This window comes from Tachysurus vachellii, chromosome 5, assembly GCF_030014155.1.
Source record: "Tachysurus vachellii isolate PV-2020 chromosome 5, HZAU_Pvac_v1, whole genome shotgun sequence".
NCBI classification, from domain to species: domain Eukaryota; kingdom Metazoa; phylum Chordata; class Actinopteri; order Siluriformes; family Bagridae; genus Tachysurus; species Tachysurus vachellii.
In genome coordinates this window covers 13,994,977-14,020,768 of record NC_083464.1, presented here as the reverse complement: position 1 = coordinate 14,020,768, position 25,792 = coordinate 13,994,977, and the positions used below count along the sequence as shown (strand labels likewise).

Here is a 25,792-nt window from a genome sequence, read left to right as displayed (position 1 = left end):
TACATAGTAAAAAAGACATAAATAATATGTACTGTCTACAGAGAGTATGAAATGTACAGTAGATGCACCTTTTTCATCTGAGTACCTGTTTGTTACATGGTTCAGTGTTATTCACTGCATTGTATAATGCAATAATCAGCATATTAATTATATTCTCGTTTTGTTTAACTGTTACAAAAAGCTTTGTTTGTTCGGTGAAAGTGCTGAAAGTATCTGAGCAGAGGTGAGAATTAGTGCACAGAGACTTACGTAAGCACTTCTTAAGGCCACAGTTCTCTGTCCTACTATTCATGAATGTCAGTGTGTCAGTGTGTTACACTAGCAGCCTCTCCTACAGAGATAACTGGGTGAAAAAGAAAATCTGTTGTGTACACTTTTAGTATTGAATTACAAAAAAACAATGATGTGAAAGTGCTAAATAAGCTAGAACAATCTTTCCCAAACCGGTCCTCAGGGACCACAAACATTTTCCTGTTTCCCAGCTCTGATTTGAACATGTACCAGGAATTTAGTGTTCTTCATTGTTTTACACAAAAGAAATAAGAGTGTGAAAATATGTATATCTAGCTGTCAGTATCTGTCAGTTAAATAAATAAAAAAAAGGTAAAATGAAAAGCAAAAAAAGGCAAACGGAAGAAGTAAAAGATAAATGTATGTGGAATCTGTAAATCACCAGTAGGGGGCCTGTGCTCCTCGTGGCACTCTTTCTTCTCTCCTCCCCCTCTTTTTGGCTCCTCCTGCCTGCAGAGTGAAAGCCTAGCAGAGGGCGGTTGTGCTCTTGAGGAGGGAGAAAGAGAAGACAGAAAGAGAGAGGCTGGTTGTGACACTCCCCCAGTTCAGGGAGCACTGCATCCTGCCTCTAGTCCCGCCTACCCGGAGGAGGATCGTAGTGCTGCCTGATCTGAGCCCTCACTCCTCACCACATTGTGGAGCACCCAGCCGCACACTCACGCATACACACGCATACACACACACAGGCACAATTACTTCCACTCACGCATTCATACTCGCACAAGCAAGTGGAAAGACAAGGAGGCAGCAGGAAAAGAAGGCATCAGCCAGATGCTGGAGAGAAAAATCACTGTGTGGACTTGTATCTGGGTTCAGGATAGTACTGGATTTCCCTTTTAGAGGAGTTTGTGCTGCTTCTTCTGGTGCTCAAAACCGGACTCCTTGTTCCCAGGGACGGTTTCGGTCTCACTGACTGTGATCAGATTCAGCTCTCTCAGCGCAGCTACATCATCAATCTGCATCGCTTCTTTGTGTATCAGCCAGAGCAGGACACACCGGAGCAGACTGTCTTGGAATATCTGACAGCCTTGGGAGAGATCTGACATTGTGCAGACACAAGAGAACCAAAAGCTACAGAAACGGAGACAAAGTCAAGGCATGAGCAGGAGAAAAGGAGCTTGCATTCCATAAGAAGTGATATCTGCCACCACCTTCCTTCTTCCATTACCTCTTTCCCTTTATTTCGACTGCCCCTTCTTTTTCTGCACAGACCTCTCCTGCCCTGCCTTTCTGTTCTCCCTTCATCTTCTTGTCTGATCTCCCATAAGAAGAGCAGGAGGAGAGAGCGGCTCGCACACTGAGAGCGCAACTCCCACACAGTGACAGACATAAGGACAGCCGGAGGTCCCGTGGCACTCCCCATCACTCTCTCCATCCTCTTTTCACTGCCTTTTCTGCACGGATCTAGCCTCTAGCCCAACAAGCAGAGGCATTCAGAGTTTTGGAGCGAGCACACAAGTCAGTATACTGCCACGGCCAGAGGGATTCCAGCTACATGGGCAAACGCTTGGAACAGCAACCAATGTACCCCCAGTACACCTACTACTACCCTCACTATCTCCAGACTAAGGTACAGTGCCCTGCTCTCTGGTTCTTTGGTTCCCTCTGTTCTCTATGTCTCTGTCTATGTCCCCACCCTGGCAGCATCTTTCTGATATACAATATCTGATATGTGGTGCTTGGTTTAGCTTTACTTCACCAAATAAGTGAAACTGAGAAATAACATGCTAATTATGTGTCTTACACACACACACACACACACACACACACACACACGTTCATTTGCTCACACACCCAAATGTGAGATTTCGGTTGCTTCAGAACAGCAGGCTTTGATGAGGGACCTGAATAATAACATCCATCTCTTGACTCCTACGCCACTCTGAAGTGGAAAATTATTTCCTGTGCATTGATCGAGATGCTGTTACGGTGCTGGTGAGCTCTACTTGCCTCTATGCTCTTTACACACATCTTTATCGCTCTGGAACAAAAAAGTTGGCATCTGTATAGTGCGACTCATTAGGTGAGAAAGGGAAAGCACACGTTGCTTTGCTTGAGAGAATGGCTGTCAGGCCAAGGGCGTGAACACGCAAGTGATGAGATGCTTTTCTCTAACATCAGGGTGGAGAAACTTTAGGCAGAAATATGTAATAGGCAAAGGCTATGATTAGATAAATGGATGGCTTCTGTATTTAATCTCTTAAAAGGACTAGGACAGGATCAGTATATTGCATTTCTAATAAATGCTATAAATCTTAATGACAAAGCGTAAGAAAAATTGCTCATTTCATACAAACTAATTCAGTGCCAGTGATCTTCCCACAAATCACCCAACATATTTTTTTTGACCTGTTATTTATTGTCTCGCACTGCCTTCAAGGTCAAGTCAAATTATATTGCATTCCCTTCTGCTTTTCTAATGAATTTCCCAAAACATCTCCATGAGAGTCTGATTCAATGGAATCATCCTTTTGTATTTCAACAGAGATTTTCCAAAAAGGTAAAATCTATGTACAATGTAATAAGATCTTATTGTAAGATAATTAATTTCCCCTGGCATTACCAGAGCTGGGTGTTAGTGTTACAGGAGGAAGAATAGCATTATTCTAGGAATGATTATCAATTTGCAAATTATTAGAAAAAAGGGGAGATTGCATTTGGCACAGAGTCATGCTATGTTTCAGATTTCACATTTTAGCATTTGGATGACGATGAGGGCCCCATGTTAGTGTGCACGATTTTAAGCCTGGCTGTGTGTGTGTGTGTGTGTGTGTGTGTGTGTGTGTGTGTTTGGGAAGGAGACTACAGACGTAAAAGCCCTCTTATTAATCTTGATTCCAACATGCTCTCAAAGTGGAGGCATTCCTCTAGGGGGAATCAATCATGTGGAGGGAAGAGAAGCAGCTGACACACAATCACTGATCTCTCTCTCTCTCTCTCTCTCTCTCTCTCTCTCTCACTTTCTCTGTCTCTGTTAAATGGCTCCCATTCACCCACTCACCTTGTGTACTTAGCCAGAATGCTTAATATACTGGTGGAAGGTATGATATCATATCAGCCTGTCCAGAAACAATAGCAGACTCTGGGATAAGTCCATATTAAGAATTGTTTTACTCCGGCTGCTACCTATACACCATAATGACCATATCTGAGTTTCAGTATGATCACATTCCATTCAGTGTTTGTTCAGGTTTTGAGTATCTCATGTACATCAAGGGGCCTTTAATCTCTGCTAGTACAGTATCGAGATGCCTGTCAGAGTGTGTATAGACGCAAAGCCATAGGTGCGTATGTGAGTGCTCATGCGCTCATGCATGGAGCATGCAAGGGGAGGTATCCATGACAGCAGTCATACACCAGTGGGATATGAAATAGATTTAAAGAGAAATAATTCCCCCCTGGTATTGTGCCAACAGAAGGCTGTGAGGCCCCTGCAACCATTCAATCAGCAGTGTGAAGTCAAGGCTGTACTGTGTGTGTGTGTGTGTGTGTGTGTGGTTCATTTACACTCAGAAGGGTCAGATTTTGTGCAGCAAAAATAACATGCAGTGGTCTGTTTAAAGCTCTGCTCACAGTGTGAGTGCACGCTAACTGGCCTGCAGTGCGATGACATGCAGCGTGTCAGCAGCGTCTCAAGAACCTTCTCTATGGGGCTCATTAGGCTTCTGCTGCTCCCAATGTTACTTAGGATTATAGCATGGCAACATGCTATTTACTCTGTCAGTGGATAATTGGGAGATTGATTCATAATGCTTCTGTCACAGAACTTCAGCTTTGCTGTGAAGAAAAAAACAGCTTTCATTTCCTCCCTGCCATAAATTACTATCAGCTCAGTAATTAGATTCTTCAATGTGAACTCATTTATAAGGTGCATTTACAGAGATTATCGATGTAATTAAAATCACCATTGTCACAAAATGAGAAAACGTACATACGTCCGTACATATTTTCACTAATCAAGAAACATTTAACGTTAGAAATGTTTCTAGAATGGAAATCTTTGGGTGGTTTAAAATCCGATATGATAGCATTGTTTAAAATAAAACCTCTGTCTTGGTTTTATTTAATAAATTATATTTCTGCTTTTATTTTACTCATTTATTTCTAGAAAATATTGTAAAACTATCTTTTAGTGTTTTGACATAAAATGAGTAAATTTGTCTAGAATTTAATTAATAGTATTAACAGTCTTATATTTGATCATAATGAAAAATATTAGATTATTTCCCTTTGTTCAAGATGTCTTCTTGCTCGGATAATTGAATTTCTCTTTCAGTGAAGAGAAAAATAAGAAATAAATTATAAATAAAGCGGTTCTTCTGTAGTTTTATCCAACACTAGATCAATACAAGTAATGTAAGTTATTTATGATTTCCTGAAAGGTTTTTTTTATTTTTTTATGTGTGGTCAAATGCACAAGTCTACAGTAATAACATGTACTATATTTTTTTATACATCACATCTTACACAGGATAAATTAAACACATTTATTGTTAAAACAGACTTCATTTACGAAATGCTTTAAGTAATGAACCTATGAATTCTTTGTACAAAAAGCTGAGTTTTTTTGCATAAATAAACATTTGACCTCCTTTATAAGTGTGTTACAAGTAGTCTTAATTAACTATTCTTAATTCATCTAGTCAAATATCAGTAATAAATCATTCACAATTACAGATATAAATGTATTTATCTTTCTCTTTTTCCTTTCATATGAAAGGCCTAAGCCATAATTAGTGTATCTGGATGTTTGTTTTCTGAAAAAAAATAAAAGAAATGTGACCTTCTACTTATTCTTTGCAACAGAGCGTGCATAAAAGAGAATTTTCAGCAGAGGTGTTATTTGCTTGAGGCACAATAACACGGACACACTAAGTTAACATGAGAGCTGAGTGTGGGTGTGTGCATGTGAATTATACATGTAAACTCTTCCAGTGGGACAGCTCTCTGACGTTTACACAGTAAAATGCTTCCTGTGTGTATCTGCCACGGTTATGAGGTCTATAGAGAGGGCTGGATATGTGTGTGTGTGTGTGTGTGTGTGTGTGTGTGAGGGAGAGTGGTATTCTATGAACATTTTTTTTTCTAATAGTGTCATTAAATTATTTCTGTGGTTTTCTACAAATTATTAAACTACTACCACTCATGCCTTTACCTGGTTTCTTGGTACATGGTTTTCTCAGTCATCTTTTTTTTATGTTGTATTCACATGCTCATGCTTCCTGGCTTAATAGTCAGGAGGATAGTAAATGAGAAGAAATACCACTGAAGGTACAATATATACAGCTTTTTTGGATATTTTGCACAAAATAAAGAAAGCGTGTGCATGGTGATTCTTCAGACGTGAATTCTGTGCTAGAGATATATGTGCTAATATACAGTATGTGCTAGAGACTTGTGCTGCACACTCTGTAAATATAGAATATAGAGTAGCGTTGGCTAAAAAAGAAAATCCTCATCTTGGAGTCTGGGAAGTGTAGTGTTGAAGTGTTGCGAAGACTGAATCTCATTCTAGTATACTTCTTTGTAATACAGTTAATACAACATCATTTCATGTGATGCATTACATCAGAAATTTGCTAATAATAGAACATCCTGAAGTATTTTATTCCTTTTTATATTGCAGTTAATACTGTGGATTGTCCATGTGACAAATTATATCTTATTATATTTTAACTTGCTATAACTGTTCCCCCACCTCATCTGTTCCCTCACTAGCATCTTTATATTTTTTTTCTCTTACTTTCTTGTGAAGCTAATGAGAAAAAAAAAGAAAATGATAAGAAAATGATAAGGTAAATTTTTTTTTCCTGATTTACGAAGCACTGAGACCGGATACTCCTTAATTAAATGCAAAATAAACATCTCTTCCCTAAATAACGTCACCATATCAACACAAATACAAATGTTTTGCTTTACTTTTCTTTTCTATTTGATATGATACAAAGAATTTCATTGTATTAGAAAGCTTCAGAACATGACAGTACTATAGTACCTATGTACTATAGACTGTTACTATAGAAATGAACTGGAACCACAGCCTGAGCCGTGCTATTATACGAAATGAATCACCTTTGGATAGATCACAATAAAGCACTTCTTTTGAATAAATTTGCATCACAGTGTAGCTGCTCATTGTTTTAGTTTGCTATATTGGAACAAATAGTATAGCACATATAGTCATATTCACAGCTAGTTTTACATGTATTGTACTGAACATATGCTTAAAGCGTACCAAGACAGATGCTTTCTAATAGTAACTGCTGAAATAATGATGATGCTTTCAAAATTCTTTTATCTTTATTGTTTGTTATTTTTTATTTATTTTTATTGTTTTCACATTTTTCACGTGCACATTCTGTTGTACCTAGGGTACTTCCTTTATGAATGTTCAGTACAGGAAATGTTTGGCCTGCTTTGAAAACTGCCTTTCATGTCGAACATCAATAATCGCAGAGAAAAATAAATAATCATAAATTATGCAAATCTTTTAATTCCTTAGTTGGGGGTGTTGGTGTGACATGACGTTCTAGTTGTGAATCTATACAGCCAGTTTGTTCCTACTATAATTTTCTATCACATGCAAAGTGCAAAAAAAATGTTGATTTCTATTTTTCTATTGTTAAATTCTCTCTCTCTCTCTCTCTCTCTCTCTCTCTCTCTCTCTCTCTCTCTCTCTCTCTCTCTCTCTCCTTCTCCTCTGTCTCTCTCTGTCTCTGTCGCTCTCTCTCTCTCCTCTGTCTCTCTCTCTCTCGCTCCCTCTCTCTCCTCTCTCTCTCTCTCTCTCTCTCTCTCTCTGTTGCTCTCTCTCTCTCTCTCTCTCTCTCTCTCTCTCTCTCTCTCTCTCTCTCTCTCCTCTGTCTCTCTCTCTCTCTCTCTCTCTCTCTCTCTCTCTCTCTCTCTCTCTCTCCTCTGTCGCTCTCTCTCTCCCTCTCCTCTGTCTCTCTCCCTCTCTCTCTCCTCTCTCTCCTCTCTCTCTCTCTCTCTCTCTCTCTCTCTCGCTCTCTCTCTCTCTCCATTTCCCACTGTGTCCTGGGCATTTTCTCCAGCCATCTGTTCTGAAGGGTGGGGTTGACTCAGAAAGCAGGAACATACTAGCCACACATACGCTTATATAGAACAAAAATGGTGGTTAAGACTATCAGTCATTTTGAAATAATAGGTATGGTGTGTAGAGAAAAATGTGCTGAGAATCTGCTGTTCATATATTCACTACTGGAATATGTGGTATTTATCACTGAAAATAATGGAGTAACTCATGGTAAACATCTACAGTAGTCCACAGAGTACGTTCCTTTGATACTTTGGCAAATGGGATCTGATACCAACTGGACAGATAGATTTATCTGTAATGATGAGCCTGTGAGTGGCTCTAAACAAAGGGGTCGTGGTAAACTATTGGTTTGTGTGAGCTAAGAGGAAAGGGAAGCCTTAGTCCTAGAGTAATAGACCTGCTGCATTTTTAATAAAGGACCACTTTGTAACCAATGCTTGATGGATTTTCTACCTTTAAAGAGCCTGCCCTCTGGTTTTTACACACAGCTTGCTTTTAGACTCTCCGAGTGCTTAACAAAGCCTGGGCAGCAGGGATAAATGGCAAAAATGGGAGAGCAACCTAAAGTCATGCAAAGAGCAGCGGTATAGAGATTGATCAGGATTCTGTGGCATTGTTTCTGTCTTCCATGCCTACAGCTACTGTCCTTAAACAAAGCACATGCTTGGTGAGCATGTTATACTGTAAGACTAGTAGAGCTGGGCATTATGCCTGGTCATTTTGACAGCTTGAGTACCAAACAGAGGAAGGAGGTTAAATATACTGTATGCTCATGATGCAGTATATTAATAATAGCAGAGTTATTAGAGTTTGATATTCTCAATCAATGACAATCTGCCTATTTTTGTCAGTTTCAGCAAGCCATAGTTAGCTTCATAGTAGAACAGCATTGGCCTACAATAAGGAGGTCCAGTTTCCAACTTTGAAATAATCATCTGCCATCTGTGCAATCTCTCTAGACCATAAGGTCCTGCCAAAAATGCCACTGTAACTAATCACAAAAGGAAAAATGGGAGGATTATGGCTATAGGACAGATCTGTGTAGCTCCAGGGTCTGGGATTTGTTCATGAGCTCAGGTTACTGCACGTGCAATGTTTCACATGGTCTTCCTGTCTCCACATGGGTTGCCTTCAGTTTTCACCAAACTCCCAAACCCATGCTGGAAGCTGAATAAGCTTCTCTAAAGAGCATGTAAATGTGTGTGTGACACCATTTGATGGACTGGCATCCTTGCCAGGGTGCATTCCTGCCTTGCACTCCATGTCAAGGATGTCCAACATGACCTTGAACAAGTACTTAATAATGATATAGTAATGAAAGTCACATTTTGTGCCTATGAATTGAATATAATGTCCAGAATCAGATATAATAAATATATTAAATAAAATACTGCAATTATAACCATACAATAAATGTTTCATTACTCAATATATTTTTGCTCCCATAGATATAATATAATTATAATATTTATATATTTTGGTCCATGCTTATTCCTAATGTATAAGTGTATACTGGACTGTAGGAAGGCATCCTATGCAAACGTGTTTAGTCATGGACTAATGCTTGTGGACACAAAGAATAGTCTGGCCATATGGTTTGGGTGTGTGTGTGTATGTGTGTGTATTAACAAGGGGGATTGGGGGTTTGGGGTATGGATGCGTAACTACTAATATGATTATAAATCATAACTGATGAGGTCTGAGCCCTAAGTGTGGGTAAAGGTGAATCATACAGTTTCAGACTGCTTAAACGCTAAAACTGTTATCACTCGAATTTAACTAGATCTATTTAGCAATCTCTGACACACTTGCCACATAGCAGCTGAGCCTCGTCGTCCTTGCAGAAATTAAAGCTGAGTGTATCCGATGTTCCTGGTGTGCCATGAGCTCAGAGGAAGGAGAGGAGAAGGACGTATGGAAGGATGGTGCTCAAATATAGGTTTTTTCATTCTCTCCTGTCACTTGCTCTATCCTTCTCCTGCGTTTTAATCAGGAGACATGCTGGAAATCAGATCCCTCAGAAACAGCACAGTCAAAGCCAAGGACAGGGTAGGAGATGAGAGGTGTCATAAATTCTTGAATACACACTCCTGGGGGATTTCACTGTCCAGCCTCTTGCCTCCAAGCCTTGCCTCTCTTTCTCTAGTCCAATTTATGCACACCTTATTGGCAGTTACGACCACAGCAGAGGCCGCTCTAATCGGATGTGGGCCCAGCGCTCTTAACCCGCCATAACCATGTCCAATTCTCCACGCATGGGTAAAGAAATGAGCATACGCCACACTCTCAATGCTTTAGGGGAGACAATTTGTTTTGACCTTATTGTTCACTCTATAAATACTATGAGCCATCTGAAAGAACTGGTTGCTCAGTAATATTCTCAAGCCTGAGCTTGGAGTGTGCAAAAGATAGCTGATTTATAACAATAGATAGCCCTGTCCTGGCTGTTACAGCTATACCTAAAAGCACAAAAGTAAGCATTCAGCTTGGAATTAGGTTATGTATACAGTGATTTATTGTGTCCTGGTTGAATTAATTGGCAAAGCTCACTTTTTAATTTGGGATCATTTGTGTGGCAAACGCTCAGAGACCTTGTGAAGACATCATTAAACTCAAAACCACAAAGAAAGTGGCTAATGACACCCAAAATTTGGAAACCTATCTAATAGTAATAGCTTTGATTTGCAGAACAGTTTTCATTTTTTTACACTGCAAAAAGCTTTTCTTATTACAAAATTATTATAGAACAAATATAAGATCATTAAGACGATATTTAGGCATTTGTAATATAGGCAGATAATTGTGCATCATTCTAGAAATAATAATTTCAAGCTGAAGGAAATTGTATTTTATATTTGTTTCTCAAAAACAAAAATGATATCCAAGATATTCTCAATTAGTATCACGTTTTTCAGTGTATGTACTAAATAGATTTAAACCCGAACCATTTCCCATTGAATCCTTAGAAAAATAAGATTAGTGTCTATTTAGTAAACAATTCTGTTTTTTTTTTTCATTAAATCCATGACAGCAGTGGTCTTTCCACTTGGTTAAACTCCCTTAAGTCTGGAGGTGGGTGGAAATAGAGAGTTCCAGACTACACTTATTAGCCACTCTATCTGTCACACAACTCTGCCCTTGATTGCAAGCTCTCCAAGGCACGCGCACACACACACACACACACACACACACACACACACACACACACACACACACACACACAGACAGTAGTGGTAGTGTGCGGTAGTGAGCTTAATCTAAATGAGCTATTTTTTATTTGGGGCTATCCAGCTCCTTCACCAGTCTCCAGTTTTAGAGAGCCAGCAAGCAAACGATAAAGTGAGAGTGGGATAAAAAGAGGCGAGTGTGTTTAAGTGGCAGAGGAAGGGGAGGATAAAAGCCTGACAGGATTAGTCTTACAGACACTACAGGCTGTGTGACCTTGTCCTCTAAGCTGCCACATGCGCAGCGTGGTGCTCGGTGCGAGAGTCAACTTCTCTACTCCTTTCTCTCCAGCTGTCTCATTTGGTCTTTCACTCTCACACATGCCACTGGCCTATAAAATATAAGGCATAATATATAAACTTTACGATAGGTATGTTAATTAGATTTGCTGGGTGAATTTTAAAAGCTAAGGCATTTCAGGGGAATTTTGCCAGCATGCTGGGGAGTGGCCTTACATATTTTATTAACCTTGCTAGTTTTATGAATGATTAAGCTGCTTTGTGTGTGCAACTGTATTCCAGCTAGGTGACCAGACCCTACATATAGCTCTTCTCTGTGTGTGTGTGTGTGTGTGTGTGTGTGTGTGTGTGTGTGTGTCTAAGGCTACATTTGAACAGACAATTTGATTAACTGTATGTGGACACAAAAAAACACATCCTTTTAATTCAGACCTGACAACATAAATGAGAAAGGTCATGTGGATTTTTCCCACTGCACTGTAATGTGTGTGGATATGACATCCAATGTTGGCATTGTGGAAATTGTATTTTATAATCACAGGGTCAACCAGATGAAGATGAGTTTCCATTTTGAAGCTTTGTTTCCTCTCAATTTTAATATCATCCTCTCAGTTCCTTATATCGTCTCAGGTATTTTTTTTCTGTCTCACCTCACACCACTGGACCATTAGTGAAAAATATTTTTGAATAGAAATAGAATTTATATATTTATAAAAAGTTGTTTTGTGACAGTGTCTGTTAATTGAAACTAACAAATAAAGCTGAACTGTATTCACATGAAAACAACAAAGGAAAACAGCAACAGCTGTGGAATGGTGAGGAAATTGTTGATTTACTTGATACTTGGGGAATCCATACTAACCAAGCAAACTGAACAGAATCTACCAAAACAGAGAAGTGTTTGAAACAATAGTCCAAGAAATCTCCAGCAGGGTCACGTTAAGGACAGATGTGGGCCATTTGATTTATAAATATGAGCCATCTGAACTGAGCATAAAAAATAAAAACAATTGTGCAATGAAGCCTGCAATGTGAGCATAGCATATTATTTCTGATCATAGCAGTATTACTGGCACATGGATCCTTCTGGAATTGCCCGTTGCATGACGATTCGTCTGCTTAGATACCCATCTTCCATCTTGTGTTTGTTTGAAGTTCTGGTGAGATTCTGTTCTCCACACATTGCTTGTCATTCCCTTGTGCTGCTGTAAGGATTAAATGCATTTGGCTGGACGAAGTGGTGGCATGCACAAAAAATAAGTCCTCCTTTTTTCAGCCTTTGCACAAGCACAGTCCTTTCATCTCTTGGTGTGGCAGCAGGAAAGAGGAAGGAGGTTTGGAGAGGATGTAAAACTTTTTTTTATGCACATTTCTTTTAAACCTCCAAGCCCTTTTTTTATGCAGCTCTGTTGCGCTGTTCCACTCCACTCTATCTGATGATCCATCAAGCCCATCACACACTTCAAAAGGAGTTGGAACTAACACACAGACGCAAACGCAGAAACATAATCAGGCACACACATGGTGGTACACTGTCTAATGGAGGTGTGGTGGTGTTATCAGAACAATAGTGATGGCCAATTTGTGAGAGGGAGTGAATGGGGTGGGGTGGGAGTGCACTAAGTGTAAGAGAGCTTACACAGAGTGCACATGACTATTTAAGCATGTGTTTCTATGTGGCTATGTTATTCTATCTTTCTAAAAATGTCTGCACACGGACAGGAATAGCTGGCAGTTTTGATAGAACTGCTTTTTACAACACTGTATGTAAAAGAAGAAATAAAGGTGTCATAATGTTTCTTTTTCTAATGAGGTTAGAGTTTGGATTACATTTAGGTATAGGCATAGAATTAATTAGTTGCATTAATAAAGATGTCAAAAGGTCAGTTTGTGGATAAGGAAAGTAAGAAGTGTGTGTGTGTGTGTGTGTGTGTGTGTGTGTGTGTGTGTAAGTTAGTGAAGTTCATGTGAGCTACATACTAATTACTCCACTTGAAGGAAGACATGCAGCCCATATGAGACCATATTGAGATTCATCTTGGGGTGCCTCTTGACAGTTAACTGTGTGTTAAGTTTAATTTGACTGGCAGCGCAGAATCAGAGGTCAGCAGAAGTCTGAGGCTTGACTGCCTAACCCTAATTAGAATATAAACACCACCACATGATGCACAAAGTCAGCAAAGCCCAACCCTACTAATGAGTCTGCTGCTTTCTGGGGGCCACAAAAAACACACATGCACACAACCAGGAGTCCTGGACCTATACATTCACTGCAACATATTGCTCTCTTTTGGACTCTCCTTGAAAATAGCCTGCTTTACCTGCACAGATGCCCCATTACAGATGCCGACATGCATTGTATATCAGTCCCTGCACTGCCACTATGCATGATGACAATGCATAAACCTAGGTAATATAAAGATCTATTATCCATGATGTTGTTTTATAGTAGCGGATATCTTATGTTATTTTTCCCAGACTGAGCATATACCAAATAGGTGGTTGAAAAGAATATGAAACATATTCCATCCATATGCAAGCTCTGTATACTGATATCCATTTACAGAATGGTGGGTAGCAATAATAGTGTTGTGTAGCAGCTCTGAGATTTGAGATTTGCCCTTGGAAGTGATATTGGCTGTGAAAAATTGGTATTGGTACTCTCCAGTGAGCATAGCTGAAAGCACCAGCGACTGGAAAGACTAAGAGTGAATGTACAAGACATTATTGCAATAAATTCAGTACCTTTGACAAAACGGTGAATCTGAAACACTGAGTACATTTTAAATGGCCACATAACTAACTTTATATATTTATTACTGAAAGTGTATATGTTTTACAGATAAATATTTGGAGTTACATTCTATACATTATACATACATACAAAAAAATAAATACCATACTATAGGGCTTTTCAAACTGCGCTTAACCCAGGGTTATCCTCATTCTAAACCCTGCTTTTACTTTTGCTTACTGCTTTTGCTTTTTTTAAACCCAGGTAGAGGACCGTTTCACACGCAGGGTTAGCACTATTTTTACTGTATTAACCCTGTATTAAGGTTATAAAATTCTCCTCCAAAGCAGGGTTAGGACCAATTTTTCTGTATTAACCCCAAATGTGCACAGTGTGAAATGATGCAGTGTTAGGATGTTATGGATAGATGCTTAGCAACAGACATGCAATCAGAAAGTGAACAGTGTGTGCCTCATATCATGTGCTATGTACAGGCACAGAAACACCACATGTTGTGTAAACAGTAATTGCAGAGGATTTGGGGGTGTCAATTGGCGACGGAAGCTCGTAGAGGAGTGTTGACACTTGTACTGTGGTCTCTCAAAGTGTTTATTAAAAACATGAAAGTTGTTCATGTCGTTTGAATGTGGCGTAACCAGCCATCCAGTGGTAAATGTGCTGTTAGTGAAGAGTCTTAGGAATAACCCATAATTCCTCATATGACAGAGCAATAAACAATTATGATACTATATAACACAAGTAAACACGTCTCTCTATGCTTAATTGAAATATAAACTGTAACAAAATGCATACAAGTTGCTCCTCTGTTTTCTTTCTTTTGTGCTTTTGTCTGTTTTTTTTTTATTTTTTTTATTTTTTTATTTTTTTATTATTTTTTTTTTTTAATTTTGGGCAACTCAGGAAGCTTAAAACAGCCAAGGAGGATTTATGTGACGACATTTTTTCTCACTTGCCTGATGCCATGAGAGAAGCTGTTATTGAAACCTCCAATACTATTAATTGGATTAATTGTTTATCCCAGGTAAAGTATAAGCACTGTGAAATAAGAAACAAGATAACCAGGATTCCATTTATATCAAGTGTGAAAAGCACTTACAAGACCACTCTTGGCCAGTTTTGTCGTCATTTTAACCAAGCATCTTTCCAACATATAAAGCCATTTTCAATTTGTCGCTGTGGGTGCAACTTAACTGTGTAATGGTTATAAACATAAGCTATGCTCTTAGAATAAACCTGCTGGAGTGATGAAGTTGTGCCAATAAAAAAATGCAGCAAATTAGCTCTCTGCTTTATGCTTTCATTGAATAAATAAACAAATCTGCACTTAGTATGCAAATAGATTTTGTTCACTGAGACTAATAATATCAGAGGAGATCAATAAGTAAAGCATGGTCATTTGGTACATACTGTAGGAAGAGGATGTGCTTTTCTCCCTATGCAAGCAAACAATTTCAAACTGAGACTTTTTTTCATCTCTTTTTTTATGGCGCCAAACAACCCAGACCCACGAACAAAACTGAATGGTTTCAAACAGTCCTTTTTATAATGTGAATGTCTGTATTTTGTACAGCTCAATTGCAAGTATTTTACCTGATGGAGGACTGGCACATGGTGAAAACTCCAAAATGCTTTCTCTATTTTGTTTTTTTCTGTTTTTTTTTAAACATTGTTCTGCCCTTGAGCCCCCTCTATTTGACAACGAAAACATTTTACAAGCACATAAATCTCAATATCATAAACCAGGGTGTTTACTTATGAATTTTAGCACCTGAGCAGCTTCACAAAGGATTTTGCTAAGAGACTATACAGGGGTCAGCTAAGTCACATGCAGAAAAAACACGATGAGAAACTGTAGTTGAAAAGAAAAAAAAGTTAAAAAGTCTATGTCCGTTCTAAAGACAAGACTAGAGAAGCAGGATGAAAGGTGTGAGCACCGGACAACAAAGGTGAAAAGAGAGAGAGAAAGGCAGAGAAGAAGGGGGATTAGAGGTAGGCTGTCTTCTTCAAAAGAGCGACCTCAAGCTGTCTGTCTTCCTCCATCAGATTCAGCTAAACTCCTGCACCCAGCCTAAGCTGGGTTTGCATAATTCAGCAAGGTGGGCAAGCCCACATCTGTAGATTATCATGGCTAATGGAACGAAATACACAGAGAAGAGAAATAAAAAGAAACAAAGGAAAAAAACACTCACATTGAGCAGGCTTTATCTGTTTTGTATCTATTTTAAAACAACCTCATGTGCATAAATGCACAAGCAGACAAATACCTAAATATATGCAAAACAAGCAGTGAATTAAGTCGGACGGTTGTTCTAGGATGAATCAGTTACTTCTGTCTTTTATGTAGTGTATCGGTATACCATTTGTTTTATTTCTAAGCAAAATACAATGGCTTACTTTCATTAGCATGCCTTCTGGGTTTTCAAACTCAGTTTGTTTTAAGCTGGTCTTTTTTTTTTTTTTTTTTTTTTTTTTTTGATTGTGCATTCAGGACTTCTGTTGAAGGAATCATAGGATCAGATGGACCTGAGGCTGCACTGCTGCTGCTCCTCAGAGTGGATTTAGCTTATTAGGAAAGAGATTAAAGAATCTCTGGTTTTGTGTTTTTTTTCCTCTGAAAAAAAAAGCCTCTGTTGGTCTTCAGAGATGTTATCTGGGCTGTATCAGTCCTGCTCTTTATCCTTAGTGTAATTGTTCCTTTGTTTTGGGCATGTGGTGCTCGGTTATGAGATTACTCAGATATGACCGGGGTGATTTTAATGTCAAATAATGAATGTAATATTAGCAGAGTTTTTGGATTAAGAGCAGATTGTGTTTATGCAGTACAGGAAAAAATGACTAAAGATTATTTTATTTAGTCAAAATTTATGGCCCATAGAATATGAAGATTATTTAAAAAAATTCCAATATATGCAAAGATTCACAGGTACTGAATTTATCTCAGTCTGTGTTCCTGAAATGAATTCTTAAAGATCTGAGGAGGTTTTGGAGCATCTGGTTAAATGGATTTGTGTGTTGGCTTAATAAAGGCCGGCTGTGTTTTCTGCATAATGCAGACGCAGCCTGAATGATTCCAGGTAGGTTTTGATTTCAGATGATTTCTGGCTCGCTTACCTTTGAGAGAAGACAGGGCACTTTATTTTACCACACTGCAGCTTCAATTCTTGAGATCTGCCTGAGGAAAAAGTCCCAAATGTGTGTTTGCCAGGATTACACCTTACAACCAATTAAAATAATTGATTTAGGAGATCAATTATTAACAACAGGAAGTGCTTTTGAAAGGTAATTGCTTAAGGGTACTGACTTGATCTCCCTTGTTCATTGTCTTTTTCTTCACCTCCCTTTCTGTCTACTTGCCTATCTAATTGAATGCATCATACTGTACTTTCCAGGTAATTCATCCTTTTTTTTTTGCCATTTTCAATTACTACTGGTTATTACTGCTTCTGCTATACATATGTAATGCATAAGGCATGTTGTATTATTTTTTAATAGGGATAACGATCACTTCTTGCAATTAGTCAGAGGTGAAGTACATTAAATATGCTGACATGAGAAAAGTACTGTAACTGCTATAAAAGTAAAAGAAAAATTACTGTTCAAGTAAATTACTCAAGTAGGATTAAATGCATCATCTGGTGAAAAACTACTTGAGTAATTACCTTTTCATATTTAGCTTTTCAAAAAATGTTTTATTTAATCTTTCTTATTACTTCTAACTTCTTATTTTAATTTCTTATTTTCCTAATTCTTCTCTTATTTTCTTATGTTAACAAATCAAGTTTGCTATGCTGAAATGAACAGTACCTCCATAATCAACAGTTATATAAAGAATTTAACGTTTGTAGTGTAATGTAATGTTTGTAGCTAGCTAGCTAGCTCAATGTTAATTCTTACACTTTTCTAGGTACATATCAAACAGATCTACATGAGTTAATATTTAGCTAAAACCTCCAGTAATCAATGAGCCTTACTCATGGCTTCAGGTTACATTGACTATCAAACAGCTTGATAATGTATATGAATAAAAACCAATTGTTTTTTTTCTTATACCCTTATCCACTTTTTTATAGAAACCTAATTTTTTACTTTTTTCATCCATAGATTATTGCCCCAGTGACACTGAACAACATAATGTGGTGTATACATGTATCTGTGCACTGAAGTGAGGCATTGTTGTAGTGTAGTGCTGCACTAAATAGGTCTATCACACTGTGTCTGAATCATAATGGGTTTGGTGGAATGAAACCTGGCTCAAACGGATGTTACCTGCCTGTACAGTAATTGGCACTCTGACAGTATAGCACAAACTGAGTGGGAAGAGGCTGTTGCTCGGAACAGCCTGTGTGTGTCCTGTGTGTGTGTGTGTGTGTGTGTGTGTGCGTGTGTGTGTGTGTGTGTGTGTGTGTGTGTGTGTGTGTGTGGAACATGGGGCATGGCTGCTATTATGCAAAAATAATTGTTTTCTTTTCCCTGATCACCTGATATCCATCATGCATCTAAAACAGAAAAAAAGCTGTTGCTGAATTAAGTGAAGAGGCAGCCCTGATTGTTTATCTGAGTGATCACATTGTGCTCAGAAACACAAATATTTCTGAAGATAATTACATAGAGTGGGTGGACAAACAGTGTGAATTGAGCATGACTATTGTCCAGGCAACACACTGTTTTCATTTAACCCTTAGAAAGCAGGTTTCCTAAGAAAGCCAAATGCTAAATTGTTTGCAAAGGCAAATTTAATGATGCTACCAGCAAGGAATTCATTGTGGAAGTCATAGTCATTATATCCAGCACATTAGCTATACTGAGCTTTGTATGCAGCTTGCAGTCCTACTCCTATAAATAAAATTTATGAATAATGAATAATACTGTATAATGGCTGTTTCGAACACTTAATGTATTTCACAAAAGCATCCCCAAATCACTACTGATGTCTTTGATATCAATCAATTTTCAAGTCACATATTAGCAATAAACCGTGAAGACAGCTAATAGGCTTTAATTTTATTGTTCTGTGTGCTTCTGTAATTATGTTTTGTTCTGTAATATCTGTTTTAATATGGATAACGATCACTTCTTGCAATTCAGTGGTGAAGCGTGATACAAAACATGTTGATTTGAGTAAAAGTTCTCTTACTGCTGAAATAGTTCACTCGAGTAAAAGTGAAATTAGAGTTCAAGTAAATTACTCAAATAGAAGCTAACAAATTAATTTACATATATAATATAGTTTTCCATATCTCAATAAATGACAGAGCTAATTCAAAAATTTTTACATAAACAAACCAAGTGTGCTATGCTGATGAAAACACCACATCCCTTATCAACAGTATATACAGTATATGCTGCTGGGGCTTTACTAGCTTGCTTGGTTTGCAGCTAGTTTAGAAGCTAGCTAACTAGCTAAATTAATAATACTTCATACTGTTTTCAAGCTTTCTAAGCTAACTAGCAAAGACATTCCTTACACATTATCATAGTGTTACTTATAGGTTGTAGCAGTGCTATAGATATATTTAACACAACAGACAATCTCTACCAAAAATCAATGTCACATCTTAAGATTACCACAAAGTTTTATGCTAAAAAACATCAAAAGACCTAGCTAGTTTATCTAGCTCACTCAGCTAGCTAATGGTTTACCCATACATGTTTCTTCAGGTTGGATGCTGAGTTGTGTAATGCTTATATCCCAAAGGGTTTTGGGATGTATAATTTGCAGATCATTATCACATGTTTTCTTGGAAGCATTTGAAACAAACGATGCTTAATAAATTGGGTCAGGGATGTTCATCTGTCTCCACTCTCTCAGACATTGCTGCTGCTGATTAAGCTTTGTGGAGACAGAAACTGCTTTATTTTGATTGAGTCACAAAACAAATAATATTTTCTTTTTTTATTTTACATACGCTCTATTAATTGTCTTACGGTCTTACAGACATTATATATTTATTTAACTGTGGTGAGAAAATACATAGTGTGAAATTAAATATTTTTTTAAGTATAATGATTTAATTATACTCAACATTATGGTAAGTGAAACATATACTCAATTACTGTAACAGAAGTGCTAGTGATAGTTTGTTAATTTCCATCCCTGCAATTAGACCATTTACTCTAAGATGTCTACAGCAGGTGTGTATAATCATTTTGATGATTTCTCTGCTCTAATGTAGCTGACTCAGTTAATGACCAGGTTTAATAGTGAGGTTCGTGCAGAGAATTCATCCAACTCTGCCACACACCAGACATACAAGATTCCTAGTGTAGTGATTTTTTGTACTTCTCTCATGAACCATCCCTGAATACATTTATGTACTTGACTCAGTCTCTGTGGGTCTCCACAGTTCCCTTGAGGTGTGCCTGGATGATTGCTGAGTGTGACGGCAGTCTTTCTCAACATACTGTATCACACTCTAACACAGCATGCAGTACAGTCCTCAGTGTTTTAACACCCCTGCTTCCCGGTCTCTGCTGTTTTACTGCATCAAGTTTCAGGAGTGAAAATATTACATGGCTTCTTCCATCTTTGGCCATCTTTTTCAAAACAAACAACATACAATAAAAAAGCAAAACGGTAGGAAATGGATGGCTTTAATTTTTTAGGGTAATTCAATATTGCCATCAAACCAAACTCTATAAATAAATTGCAGCCATTAAAAAATGTTAAGTGTCAAGTCAAGTCAAGAATTGTTATTGTCATTTCAACCATATATAGCTGACACAATACATAGTGAACGAACATAAAATAACACAAAGCTAAGGACTTGAAGTTCTGAAATGTTCTGTTTAAGCTGTGATTAAAAAAAAGCAAGTATTTTAAAGCATGATAAAAAGTTTGGTTTGAAAAGAGATCCTGAAGTATTATATTTACATTGAATTTACATTAAATTTACATTCACATTTGTGAAGAGTGGTTTTCATGAGGCTGGCCCGTGCCACATAGATGAGTTTTAATCAAGCACACATACACAAAAAGACACACACACACACACACACACACACACACACTGCCCTGACATGATATGACAGTGTTTGATGGTGTGTGACTAATGGACTGGAAAACTGATGACTCAATGCAGAGAGAAGGAGAGACACAGGCAGCGGGTGAGCAAAGCATCATGAGTGTGTGTGTGCTGATGAGTGATGTGTAGAATAAATATAAGGTTGACATGTGCAACCACTGTGGTTGCTTGTGCACCAGTATTATTCATATTACCGCAAACTGTTGAAATTCCCTGGACTAATATCCACCATGTTGAGTACATTCCTGTAGCTTCATGTGGTGTGATTTTAATCTGTGGAAACCAGCAGAATCTAAAACTCTATAATGGGATTGAAGATTAAAGGGTTATGATTTTGACAGTAACTGCTGACACTTCATGACTGAATCTTTTCTCAAATGAGTAGCTGTTCACAAGTTTTATTTGTGTTGGTGTTGACTTCAGATGTACATTGTTCACAATGAACAAAGTCCTGCTTTTACTCTTCTTCAAATTACAGTAACATGAGACTGACCCCACATGTGCCAAAATGCCATGCGATGGCAATTTGCTTAATACTGAGTAACTAAAAAAAAGTATCAATGGATGGAGGAATTCCCAGGATTGTGTCTCCCCAGAATATTTGGAAAGCTGATTGAAAAGGCAAGCATAGAGAACACATTTTAAAAGAATAAAGGTCCCTGAACTATGTGCATTGCATATGATTCTCCCAACTTACTTTCTCTTTACTGAACTCATTGCCAAATTGACCAAAGTCCTTGTAGGATGATCAGCTATTAAATCACACCAATAGATAATGCAGTCAAGTACATTCCTCTACAAAGACTTATAGAGTTATAGTTTCTGGAAAAGCTCCTTGTCTGCAAAGTAAAAGTGTTAGTATGCTGGCCAAGGTTGTAATGAATTTGATAAACTGAGGCAGGACCGTAACCCTGCAGCTCAGAGACATTTCTAATTGATTGATAAGGCCCTGCCTTGTCCTCCACTTTGTTGCCGGGGTAACGGCGCTCAAGCCCAAGAGGGCTCGATCAGTGCTCTGGTCTGAGAAAGCTCCTCATTTTGATGTTAATTCCAGACGGAAGATTGGGAGCGGAGAGTACAGAGCATCCACACTGTTTCTCATAACAATACAGGAAGAAGTCATTCTCGGATTAAAATGGACTGTGGCAGATTTGCAAGCTTCCCACTGCCTGTTCATATGTAAATGAGAAAGACATTGATTGTTTCCTCACATTTGAATAAGAGGTGTCTGCCCTGGAGGGACTGGGGATTTGGTGAGGCTAATGCAGCAGCCAAAAAATGTACTCTTCATTTCCCTTGTCCTTTTCATGGGTTTAACTTCTTTCAATCTATGAAGGAAGTTAATGAATCGACATTACAACTTTAAAATAAACATTTGTATTTCAATTCATTCATCTTCAGTAACCATTTTATTGTGGTCAGGGTCATGATGAAACTGGAGCATTTCCCAGAAACTCTAGACCACGGGGTAGACACTTGCACATGGGCACACACACCCACCTACTAGTATTAATTGACCCTAGCGTCATGACACCATGCCAGTGACAACATCGTGTTTAATATACATTTAATTCCCTGACCTACGTAACTCAGTAATATAAGTGAATTTGAATGTTGAATATAAAGTGAAATTTGCATTTCAGTATGTATGTATATTCATACTGAGAATGAACCTTCAATTATTCATGCTTTGAGAATATTTGAAGGGCCACACAGTTCTGGTGAATAATGTTTTACTGTAGCTGTTGTGAAATCATAGATGTGAATGAGTCACTATGGAAGAGGCACAGATTGTCATTTAATATGTAGGTGGATTGAACTGAGAGCAGACTGAGCGTAAGTTCATGTTAGACAAATACATATTCTCTCTTAGACACTCTTTCTTCCTTTCTTTCTTTCTTTCTCTCTCTCTCTCTCTCTCTCTCTCTCTCTCTCTCTCTCTCTCTCTCTCTCTCTCTCTCTCTCTCAGTGAGTGTATTTGTGTGTCGTGAGAGAGGCCAGAGTGGAGGATGTTGTTAGTCCTGTCTGGCTGAATGTTTGTGTAACTTGTTTATGACATTAAATGAGCGTGGGCCTGACGTTAACAAGCTCGAGGATGGTTTCAGCCTCTGGAGCTGTGTGCTCCTTCTAAATTAAAGCCAGTCTGTTTGTCCTTGCATTTTTGTTGAGAGAAAGACAGTGATAGAATGAGAGAGAGTGAGAGAGAGACTGAGAGAGAGAGAGAGAGAGAGAGAGAGAGAGAGGTAGTGTGAGGGGCAGAGAGCAGACTTTGACTCAGGTGCACTCTCTCAGTGTGTGTGGTCTACTGCACTGTGTAACTTATTGGAAAGGTCAAAAGTGAAAGACTTGTGTAGGAGGCACGCTCTTTAAGCAGGCTTTCTCTGTATTCAAAAGCCCATTCACCACAGGATTCCGTTATGAAGAACAGCCCACGCTGGGATAATTCCATCTTCCCAAGCCTAATTGGTAATTCTTAATTTATACACCTTAACATTTGAAAAGAAACATAATACCTGGACCTGGTAATCATTACCTAAATGGCACCTTAAAAACTGAATTTTTAAGAGAAATGGACATTTCTTATTTGTCTGTTTTCTTTTTCAATTCTTATTCTTAAGACAAATGTGGTATATGAATATATTTTGTTTATTTATTCCATGTTCATTTTGTAGGAAATGAATATGGGAGGTGTTGCGATGAGACAGAAAGAAAGAAAGAAAGAAAGAAAGATGGATAAAACTGTATAAATATTAGATGTTATCATACCAATGCACTGTTTACCCATTAAGCTATTTACAGTACAGCATTATATATAAAAAATAAAAAAAATAATAAAAACACAGTAATACAATACAAAAAAACATTTTGAAACTACAAATTTGTCAAAAACACTCACCGTGACTTGTTAATAGATATTACTTATACACTTCGCTTACATTACAACATCAACGTCCTTTTGATCCCCATTCTTCCTTAGAAGTGTTAGATGAAGATGTTTGGCTTGCATACTTACTGCACCTATCATTGATTCCTAATGTTTACAAATTCTGCTTCAGAGATGCAGACTGTAATGCAGGAGATTATTGACTACAAGCCCTAATGGCTGCCTCTGGTAGTCTTTCTACAGACACCACACAGCCATTAGCTAGAGGCTAATGGGCTAATGTATGCAGTAATGGATCCTCAGGTCAGACAGTGTCATGCTTTCTAAAAGCTGAATGTAGCTTCGATTGTGTGTATTCTGCACAGTCTGGTCTCTGGGATTTCCTCTGGCCTCCAGGCTTCTGTTGTCCGGAAGGAAGGGATCTCAGCCCTGCTCCCAAAATAGGCAGCATTCTTTCCCTAGCCCCAGGAAGCCCTCGGGTAGAGTGTGATATGAGTAGTGATGTCTCTGTCCCTTGTACAGTGTGTACCTTCGATCACTGACCTTGGGAAGGAGCTAGCATGTGTGTGTCTGTCTGAATCCTCTAGATCTATGTGTTATTACCAAGATAAAGGGAATAAAAATTCACTACGAGTCTGGTTTTAAAAAATGCTGTGCTGTTTCACTGTCAACAATGTGATAAAATGCATTATGCATTAATGCACACACCTTTGCACCTTGTGCAGAATCACATTAGCACACCCGCAGAGAAAACCTGCAGTCATGGAATTCTCTCTCTCTCTCTCTCTCTTTCTCACGAGGGAGGGTGGGCTGGAAAAGAGGAGCAGCCATTTGAAACCCATTTTGAAGTACTCTCCAAGAAATACTAATTGTTTGGTGACTGGCGGACTCTTTAGGGAAATGAGGGCTATCTGAGTGTGCAAAGAGGAGATAATGTGTGTGCACATCACTAACCCTTAAATTGAGATGGCACTAGGGCACTGCACCAGAACAGCCTACGGACAGTGACAGGGTGAGAAGCTACAAGGGAAGGGAGGATAGATAGGAAAGATTTATCCTCACAAAATGAGAAGGTGGAGAGTCTTGATAGACAGATTTAGTTACTCTAGAGAAAATTTGTTGAAAATCAGAAGAGGGAAGACAGAGACACTTGTGTAAAAGTGAGCGTTTGAACGGGATTTAATATATTTTAAATATTTAAAGATAGCTCTTTATAATAGCCACTTTATCATTTTATTAGTTGTCTGGGAGCTTATCTCTTTCAACATGTCTTGCTGAGGCATTTTCTAAGCATAAAGACATCCCATAATACAATTAAAATGAGGGAAATGTCTGTAAGGTTTAGAAGAGTTTCTGGACTTTCTGAACCATTCACACATTTACTGTACTAAATCTATGCCTTTACATTGTCTGTAGAAAAGACTTAATGTCTAGGTTAGAGTACGTATTGTAAAAGCTTGCCAAATTGTTACCTTCAGTCATCATTAGCTGGCTTTAGCGCTTGGTCTGTATTTTTTATGCCCGTGCTCACTTCCCATGTCCCATGTACCAAATGAACATATCAGTAATTTTAACAGATGTGGTGGAGCCATGTGTGTGGCAATGAAATATTTGTCAGTTTTTAAACTGTTAAATATTACAGATTACAACTTGAAGATATATATTCTACCAGGCAAATTATGAATATTTATCTGTATGCTTAAGTTACAGCCTTGTCAACATGTCACAGGAACAACATGCCTTCCTCCTGTCACTAACCTCGGCCTGGGTGCTGGGGAGCAATGAGCACTTTTGACGTTTCAAAGGCTTCCCCGTCATGCCTCCTGACATATTACACATGCCGATGTGCTATCGTCTGGCCCGTGACAGCTGCACAAATTGGCTGAAAGAGGTTTCAGAGGCGAGCTCTTTGATCAGACGCTCTTTTGCACTCTTCTTCTAGTTCTCTCCATCATGCCGTCATGTAGCAGAGACCAGGCCCTGGCTTGCTGTGTTAAATGAGCCTATGCTAAAAGAAGGCTTTTTGCTTCTACACTACCTTTAATTGTGTGTATGTGTGTGTGTGTGTATGTATGTGTGTGTGGTTGTGTGTACATCCATTTATGCATGTACACTGTCAGTCAGTGCTGGCATGTCAGTCATGTCTGTGTCTGTAGTCCTAGAAGCACATTTTTTATGAATTCCACATCCCAGCCGTACATATGATTATTGCGTATGTGTTTGTGTGTGTGTGTATATGTGTGTTTGGTTGGGCACAGGTGTGTAGAGTAGTGTACCAATGTGAATGTGCTTTTATCTTCTACATATTCTTATGCATAGATA

At 38.4% G+C, this 25,792-nt stretch overlaps 1 protein-coding gene across 1 annotated transcript in view; it reads left to right on the top strand.

Moving 5' to 3' along the window:
• The first annotated feature begins 850 nt into the window (after positions 1–850).
• Positions 851–25,792, top strand: part of rbms3 (RNA binding motif, single stranded interacting protein) — a 123,252-nt gene continuing 98,310 nt past the window's right edge. The window contains exon 1 of the mRNA XM_060869883.1: positions 851–1,861. Coding sequence (XP_060725866.1) covers positions 1,787–1,861 — 75 coding nt within the window. The 5' untranslated portion in view covers positions 851–1,786. The remainder of the gene's footprint in view (positions 1,862–25,792) is intronic.